Genomic DNA, 9,553 nt, shown 5'->3' with positions numbered 1-9,553 from the left:
GTAGTAGTAGTAGTAGTAGTAGTAGTAGTTGTAGTAGTTGTAGCAGTTGTAGCAGTTGTAGCAGTAGTTTACTAGTAGTGGTAGTAGTAGTAGTAGTAGTAGTAGTAGTAGTAGTAGATGATGAGCAATGATGATGACGATTGTAGTAGTAGGTATATGAGTTTTAAATCTATTTTCGCTGTTTTTGTGTGTGTTTGTGTGCGCGCATCTGAGTGTCTGTGTCATCATGCATTCATACTTTCCATATGTAATGCATATTCAATAATAATAGTAATAGCAATAATAGTAGCAAGAATAATAATAATAATAATAATTATTATAATAATAGTAGTAGTAGTAGTAGTAGTAGTAGTAGTAGTAGTAGTAATAATAATAATAATAATTATAATAGTAATAACAATAATAATAGTATTATTATTATTAATATTAAAATTCGTAATAATAATAATTATTATTAACAAGTAATAATTAATAAACGTGCTGTGCACATAGAAGCGCCTCGTCTGTGTATCACTGCACGGCACGCGCGCGTGTATATTTTCATCGACTAGAATTTGTGTTTATGGGATGCATGTGACTACTACTCTCCTCGTTTTTTATGTTTCATTCTTCCCATTATTCTCGTATCAACCTCAAAGATAAAAAGATAGATTTGCCTTGCATTCGTATCACGACGCTGCTCTAAATGCCATCTATAATTTTATCTACGTATAGATCGAGCCGCTGCATAATACAAATATTTTTCTCGTATGAAAGAAAGAAAACAAATGTGCACTTCACCTGTCGCATTACAAAATTTTACTTTCTTTGAAATTCGCAAAAATAATGGCTGCTCTCGGCCGATCGACAAATCATCGAAAAATGCCTCCATTATGGCTAGCTTTACGCACGAGAGAGGTAAAACAAGTACACTTTCATTCGATTCCTTTTTGCGAACAATTACGAGCCGCTGAAACTTTATTCGATTTAGCTTTATAGACGGAAAAATTTTTTGTCGCCGCTTGTCGGGCAGTCGAAAAATTTCTCGAACGGCTTTACGAGTCCGAGTCATTTTTATTGAAACCAACGTGGCCTACAAAAACTTTACATGTAATTGCACAGAGGCCTGTAAAGATCTAACGCACGAATTAAAGTTTCACTTGCTCGGATAGAGACAGTCTAGTTCAAAAGTGTTAGCGATACTCGTACTAACGACGACTCTGATGGGAAACAGAAACGAATCGCAATTTCCATCTATAAACGACGGACTATAATAATCCTGCCTGAATTCGTACCTATAAGATTCCTCTCCCCCTTTCGTTTTCAAATAATAATTCCCCTTCCTTAACAGCTGTTGGTCCGGTCGCATTTGCGCATTTCATAATCGATTCACCTGTTTCCACGTTCTACCTATCTAGTTCCACCTAATATACAAATATTTGTCTCATTCGCCATTTCTCCTTAGCCTCTTCCTTCTTCTCCATCCTCTCTCCTCCTTTTATTCATCCTCATTCTTCCTCTCCTCCTTTTCCTCTTCCTTCTCTTCCTCTCTTTCTCCATCATCATCTCCTCTTTCGATCTTCTATTTTCTCCCCCCCCCCTCGCGCTCTCTCTCTCTTTCTCTCTCTCTCTCTTTCTCTCGACATTTTTTCTTCAGTCTCCCAGGGCTTTATTTCTTGCGGCCAAGGTACTCGGCTATCTCTTGGAACTTTTCCTTTTCGTCCTCAAGCAACAGCGCTTGGATGCAGCTCGTAAAGTATTCGCTGCCGAAGCAGTTCTGCCTGTTGGACGGTAAATGGAAATGGTCGGAATTAGAAAAACAAATTTCTTTTCGGGTGCTGTGATCCGCGCACGTCCGATAATTGGACTCGCGTGTTTCGATACAACGAGACAAGACGCACATATTTTCATTTTATAATGATCTATATTTTATAATGATTTATTGTTAGTTCCATTTTAGTCATACAGTAATTAGTAATTATGAGAATTTGAAGTATTGTTATTAGTAATAGTTTGATTTCTAAATATATTCGTATAATTTTTATTTCAATTAATACAAAAGATTGAAAAGTGCAGTTTTATATTTCATATGTAACTTGATAATATATATGCCAAGGCTAAAAACAAATACATTTGTACATAACTATACATTTTACAGATTTAGAAAATATGCCTTTGCGAGCGTGCATCTTCTCTCGATTAGCATGCGAAGATATTTATTTATGATAAAAGTGATTGTTAATTGGATAGCAAGTGGATTCGTATTGTTAGTCTGAAAAAAAAATGATTCGTTCACCATTTTCAAGGACATCCTAAAAATAGCCTGTCTCAAAATTAAAAATCTTACAACATCTTCTTGGAAAAAATTCCAGAGCTTCATATATTAAAAAAACAATTAATATTATCATTAAAATAGAAAATTTCAATAAAAATATCGTGTAATGACAGAGTTCAACATTCCAAAAATAAAAAACATCCGTATATGTCTATGAAAAAGAAATATGCATATACATATACCGATGTATATGTAAACACACTCATAAAGTAGGAATATTATATAAAAATACTTTTAACCAAAAAAGTTACGTATTCAAAAATTCATAGCCAAAAATTTAGACAAAAAAAATTACGTATTCAAAAAGTAGCCATAGGGAATTCCGTATATACATTCAAAAATACATCGTATATACTTGAATTGGAAAGTATGAATTGGAATCAATTACATTGAATACGGAATTACCTAAACACTTTTACAAGGCGTCAGAATCTTGATGTTACTGGTTATTATTAAATAATAGATTTGGCAAAATAAAACAAAATATCACGAAAAATAATATTAAAATATATGAAATATTGAAATATGTAAATAAGGTGTACCTTATAAAAACAGGATTTTATACTGTATTGTAAAGAAAAGTCACACCGTCAAATTTATTTCTTAAAATATTACATGCAAACATATGCAATGTAGCGATAAAAGTTAGTAAATTGGCTACAGTTTAAATCAATCCGTTATCTTGTTTAGAAAAATATATTTTGAATATTAAATCGTATGATTAAATAGTTTAAACATTTATTTAATTGCAACGATATTTTATATATGGTTATATATATATATATATATATATATATATATATATATATATATTATAAATTTAGAACAAAAATCATAATGTATTTTTTTTTATTTTTATTTTTATTTTTAATTTGAAAGCAGTAATTTTCTGTTGTAATATATTGAATATATAGATTTAAATATTATGCACGATATTCTGTTCGACATATTTCCCGTAAATCTATCATATGGATAAAAGGAAAAATTTGTTAAAGATTATTTTAAATAGTATCGTTAAATAGGGATAAGTAATTTATAAATATGCATATTTTATGGGAACGATTAAAGAATGTTGAATTGATTTTCAAATTGACGAATTTTTGTTTGTTTAACAATACGTAGGCTTACCTTCGAGAATAATTATTATTTAGTAAAAAGTAAGAGGTAGGCAAGGAAGGAATGTTAACAAATTAATGAAATTGTTACACAAAACAAGAATAAAACGAGAAAATCATAAAAATAAAAATAAAAAAGCACCTAAACCCCAGGATCAGCTCCGTGGAGTTGCTTGATAGATGTTTGAATCCATTCCATTTCATCCTGCAGCAGCAGTACGTCTAGGCAGCCCTTAAAGTAGTCCGACGTAAAGCAGTTCTTTCTGAAAATTTCCATCCAACATTGACTTCTCCATGTGTATCTCGTTGTTTCATTATTATTTTATTTATTTATATTTATGGTATTGAATCGTGGACCATTTCAAATACACTTTATAACGAACTTCGTAATCGTACAATTGAGCTTGATGCAAGGGAGTAAATTAATGTCAAATTGTAATAATGTAATTGCGTACATATTATTGAGAACGATCACTCGTGTAAATCAATTAAAGCTGTTTATAATGGAATCGTCAGTTTTTGAGACACTGTAGTGAATTTAGTACTCGAGAATAATATTCGCAATGAGAAATATAGTAACCATTAATGCTAAAATAAAAAATAAATCAATTGATTGATAAATGAACGTGTAAGCTTAAATTTGTTCATAAATATAGGAATTTAGTTTTTTTTAACTTTGTCTATCTAATCGAGGGCCATTAACATGAAATACAATGGTCGATGAGTGATGCTCAAAAAGAGAAAAGGCAAGGAAGTTCGGCGAATGATAAGCACGCAATCGAGTGGTTGTTATGCAAAAATAGAAGCAATAATCACAAGAGATCCAGAATGCCTTGGTAGTCTCGTATACGAGCTCAAGTCCTTTCGAAAGTCCCGCGTCGCGAAAAAGGCTCACAGCGCACAATCTCTCTTTCTCTTAACTTCTCTACCTTGCTCTCCATCTCCCTCACACGCGCACACACACGCGCACACACACGCACGCACGCACGTACGCACGCACACACAGCAGACAGACAGATACACGCGCGCGCCCAATCTCTCTCTCTCTCTCTGTCTCTCTTTCCTCCTTTCTCTCTCCCTCTCCCTCTCATCCTCTCTTCCTCACCCTCGCCCGTCCTTATGCGTTCTTGCTTTCTCTCTCTCTCTCTCTCTATCTCTATCTCTCTCTCTCTCTCTCTCGCTTGCGCTTCCCTCCATGAAAGATAATTTTAGATCTCTACTCTCGCGATAAAAACAGATGAATTATACTCTCTTAAAGCCAGGACTTGCGCGAGCGCGCAGGTAATAACGGATGTACGTTCGCTTGCTGTATACTTGTTGTATGCCACATACAACGGAGGCGGCTGGGGCAAAAGCCAGCGGCCGCCGTGGATGCTATAAATAGAAGAGAAATCTCACAGTTTCGATACGCGTGCCGAGTTTGGCGAGAACGCGCAACTACTCTTCCGCGTATTTGCCTGAAAAATGCTTTTGTAGTGTGCGTACGTGTAGTGCGCGTACGTGCAGCGCGCGTATGACCGTATGTCGGGCGTAAGTGGCCTTTTGTCAACCACGTCACAAGCCAGCCACTTTCCAGCGCCACACTTGTCTAATTGAATCGATGAGTAATGGCCTGTCCATTAATTTCGTGGATTTATTATTGCAATGGTAGTTGTGCGCTCGTTCTCTCACTCTCCTCCTCCCCCCTCCCCCCTCGCTCTCGTGTACATTTGTTTGTTTTTGCGATGAGACCGCCGCTACCGCCACCGCCGCCACCATCGCCGCCACCACTGCACACGTTCTCAAAGGATATTTATTTTAATTTGGACGCCCAGAGCTTAGCCTAGTCTCGACCGTTAAGGCGCTCTCTTTTGTCATTTTCGCGCATTACTTTCTCGTTAATTTTTTTTATATAATTGACGATACTAATGCCCGTTCTATATTAGAAAAGTGCTTTCGAATCGCGCTCGATTCATTCACATGATGTCATCGCCATTAACGACTTGTCCAGCCCTTTTCAAGGATCTTTTCTGCATTAAATAAACTGTATGGTAGCACTTGCTAATATGGAAATTCGCGAGGTAATCCGTGCCCGGCCATATTATTCGCAAATAAACTTCCATATGGCAAACTATTCAATTTACACAGGCCTGTAGATTATTAGATTATTGTAGAGTCTAAGGAGTACCCATAGTTTTGAGATTTGAAAGTTCCGAGAGTTACGATACAGCGAAACGGAAAGAGACAATCGGTACAGTACGTAAGCACTAATTACTCCGCGTCCACAAGAATTAGAGTATCGCGATTCATGATTCTCCCCCCCCCCCATCGCTTCACCTTCACTTTATCTACTTTGCCGACTTGGTATATTCAAGTGCCGCAGGTAATTTATGAAATTGATTGTTAAGGAAGCTATATGGAATATGCAAATTGTTTCAACCTCGCCAAAAGAGCCAGAGAGCCTAAATAATTTGTTGGCACGCGGGCCGGGATCCTGCGTACGAGAGGTACATGGTGAGGCAGGAAGGGCAAGAAGGCAGTTGCTCGAATAATCCTATAATGTGCCCCGGTCGACGGTACGCGCGCTTAGCTGATCGCAAACCGACGAAGAGGGGAAGTTGCAATCGTCCTTGTTACCTGCAGAGCGTATGGAGCTGAGGTTCACGGAACAGATTGTAGCAGTCCTCGCAGATGCGGTCGAGCCTCGCGAACAGGCTCTTATCATACACGCCCTTGCACTGGATATCCATGAAGGAACGCTTGCTGAAAGGATGGCCCATGAGAGCGCCGGCGTCGGCTATGCCGAGGCACGAAGTGAAAAGCAGGAGCGTCATCGAGCAGGCGAGGACCGACAAGAGCGATGAGGAGCTCCCGGTGGTCCAGGAAGAAGCACTCGAGCAATGGTCAAGGCTGCCGTTGCCGGTGCCGCTTCTGCAACGACCGGTGCTCCTCGGCGACCTCGGCGACCTCGTCAACGAGGCTTTCGGCGACTCCGATCTTGACATAGACCTTCTGAGCAGCTGGCTCCTCTCCGTCGCTATGGCGTACGAGTTTCGCGTCTCTTGGCGGTGCATCATCTGAAACACGCAAGGCGCAGGATCTCGATTAGTCGCAGCTAGTCGTAGTTATAAATTACGAGCGAGGAGTAAAGGATACTCGGCATTAGGAGGACTATAAGCAGTTCGTATAAATACGTGTCGTCAGTTTAGTCGGCCGATTTTTTAGGCTCCGTTTTCCCTCTGGACAAGGTAGCAGCACGAATTAACAATTACATGAGCAATGACATGCCAATATCTTCGGCTATTACAATTTATCAAACTATTGGATAATATCAAAGCGAATGAAATGTTTTACAAAGTAACTGATGCAAGACTTCATAAATCACTATAAGTGAGAAAACTTTCTACTCGAGCGAGTGTACGTTTATTGTTGTGTACCGTGGAGTGATAACAATTATGATTTTGTCCTTGTTGTCGATGCTAATTCGAATTACCTAAAGGGCCGAAATTTTAAGAGCTCCTTATCAATAACCTATAATTACATAGAAAATACTCAACCTTCAATGGCCTAAGGTTTCCAATTTAATGTCGTTGCTTCGATTGATTATCTACTACGTAAAACCAGCTAGAATTTTAACTACAAAATAGTTTATGAATCATCGCAGCGAAGTCATTATTGTATCGCCGCGTCTCTTTTTACCTTTCGGGTTAAGTATGTGGGGAAAACAACGATTAGTCATCTGAATTCTATTCGGTGGATACGAAATATTTTAATTTATTTTTTGGATCGAAAATATTTTAACTCCCATTAGAAATCTGTAATACGATTTTTACGTACATAACAAAAACGTATCGGATACTTTGTGGAAACAAAGACGCATTTCGAAATTTCATGCAATTGTATTTATCTTACTTTTATTCGTGTATATATATATATATATATATATATATATATATATATATATATTTATTTTTTTTTTAAAACTTAATGCCACTTTAAGATTTTAATGTATCACTGAAAGAGATTTTAATTTATACAAGAATTGCAGTCAACTAATTATGACTTGGTTTCATGAATTATTTTTTCTATTCCATACAGTCGGTGATTATATTATATGGGGACACTTAAATTTGTATTCATACTTTAAGTATTTATATGAAATGTCATTCAATACTTTGGTTTTTGATAAATTTAGGAATTCGGAGGACAATATGGGTTTACGATTGTCATTACAAATTTTTGTATAATATTCCGTGTTTAGTTTAGAGAGAAAAAATTAATATTAAATGTCTGATGAGTATAATTAATCTTATTAACGTATTTCTGATCAATTGTTAATTCGGCATTATAAATAACGTATTACATAGTTGAAACAAATTTTTCATATAATAATAAAGATGATGATGATGATGATGATGACGACGACGACGACGACGACGACGATGATGATGATGATGATGATGATGATGACGATGACGATGACGATGACGATGACGATGACGATGACGATGACGATGACGATGACGATGACGATGACGATGATGATGATGATGACGATGACGATGACGATGACGATGACGATGACTATGACTATGACGATGATGATGACGATGACGATGACGATGACGATGACGATGACGATGTCGATAATGATAATGATATAAATATTAATAGGTTTTCTAAAAATTATCAAGTGGAACGATCAATATCAGTAACAAAGCTGACAAGTTAATTAAAAGACTTTCTAGATCGCTATAAAAAACTTCAAAACGTTGTTGTTCTTTCACGTCTCCCTGGACGTTAATCGCCGATTTTAGAATTATCACGTAGGGTTATACATCAAATGCTTTTACATCTCGTAGTCATCCTTCAACAAGCTTCAAAGAAATTTTTTTTTATTAATGAACTATGAATATGCGAGATGATTGGACATTAAAACAAGTAACTATGGACGATGTGCTCTGTAAAAAGAGTAATCCTTATCGAAAAGGGACAATGTTATATTTTCATTTGCAATCAGATTTTCGCATAATTGAGTTGCAGAATTAAATATTTTTCTTTGACATTCCGAATTCAAAATAACACTGATATTTAAAGCACCTTTACATAAGTTATTTATCTTATAAATTAGAAATATTATGAAAGCATTCGATGTAAAGAAATTTTTTACAAACATTATGAGAAAATGTAATCATTGTATCTATAATATTCAAGGCGTAGATTTAATTTAAATCGATATGTTATAATATTATACAATCGTATATTCAAATAGTTTCAAGTGAATTTACAATTGCAGCCCAAATATAGTTGAGAAAGGTCGAGAAAGATAGATCGGTCGAGTCTATTTCATATTTTGATAACACGTTGAACGTAATATTTCTCTTATTTATCATATTAAGCTTTTTGATTTCAATCGATATAACATGGCTAATAGCCAATGACATAGACCACAATAAGTGATAAAAAAAAAAATAAATTACTTTAACGTACAAACTCCTTGCACGCTTATCAGCTTATCCTAGTGTAATAATAAAATCTCGAAAGTGCGTGTTTACAACAGCAAGGTTATCGTATTAACCGTTAAATTATTGTTTGTTGAGAAATAACAATAATATTCGGTTCACCTGTCGCAGCACAAGGATAAAACATCTCGTTTTTATGGGAAATCTACTTCATACGCCAGGCCAAAGCGTAAAAGGGTCAGAGCCGGCGCGCGTGCGCCGGAGAAAGATACAGAGAAACAGCCAAGATACTTATAAATATACCGGATTTCATGAGAGGCATAACGGATGAGGATGTAAAATAGCTCCTAACCAGTGGCACGCACGATTTACTCGCCTTCTCTCTTGCTTCTGCGTGAATGGACCACACGCAGTAGTAGCGGTGGCGGTGGCGTTGATGGTGGCGGTGGCGGTGGCGGTGGCGGTGGTGGTGGTGGTGGTGGTGGCGGTGGCGGTGACGGTGGCAGCAGCAACATCAGCGTCAGCAGGAGTAGCGGCGGCGGTAAAACGTTGGAGGCTCCCACCTGTAATCGCCTCCTCAACCCCGACAACTTCATTAACCAGGACCTTCCGTCTGTCCCTGTTTCGCTTTTACCGTGGCTATCTCTATCCCCTCCCCCCCTCCCACTCCCACCCCCGCCCCT

The 9,553-nt window shown here is 37.1% G+C and overlaps 1 protein-coding gene across 3 annotated transcripts in view; it reads right to left on the bottom strand.

Annotated features, from left to right (window-relative positions):
* Window positions 1-1,594: 1,594 nt before the first annotated feature.
* The window catches only part of ITP (ion transport peptide), a 58,727-nt gene continuing 50,768 nt past the window's right edge, over window positions 1,595-9,553 (bottom strand). For all 3 annotated transcript variants that reach the window (XM_011506551.1, XM_011506549.1, XM_011506548.1), the window contains exons 2-4: window positions 6,046-6,485; window positions 3,572-3,692; window positions 1,595-1,760 (exon numbers count right to left, since the gene is read on the bottom strand). In XM_011506551.1, coding sequence (XP_011504853.1) covers window positions 3,572-3,692; window positions 6,046-6,485 — 561 coding nt within the window. In that variant the 3' untranslated portion in view covers window positions 1,595-1,760. The remainder of the gene's footprint in view (window positions 1,761-3,571; window positions 3,693-6,045; window positions 6,486-9,553) is intronic.

The sequence above is a fragment of the Ceratosolen solmsi genome, unplaced genomic scaffold (assembly GCF_000503995.2).
Source record: "Ceratosolen solmsi marchali unplaced genomic scaffold, CerSol_1.0 scaffold6, whole genome shotgun sequence".
In the NCBI taxonomy this organism is placed as follows: Eukaryota; Metazoa; Arthropoda; class Insecta; order Hymenoptera; family Agaonidae; genus Ceratosolen; species Ceratosolen solmsi.
The sequence above is the reverse complement of the archived record's forward strand: the minus strand, read 5'-3'. Positions and strand labels throughout refer to the sequence as shown.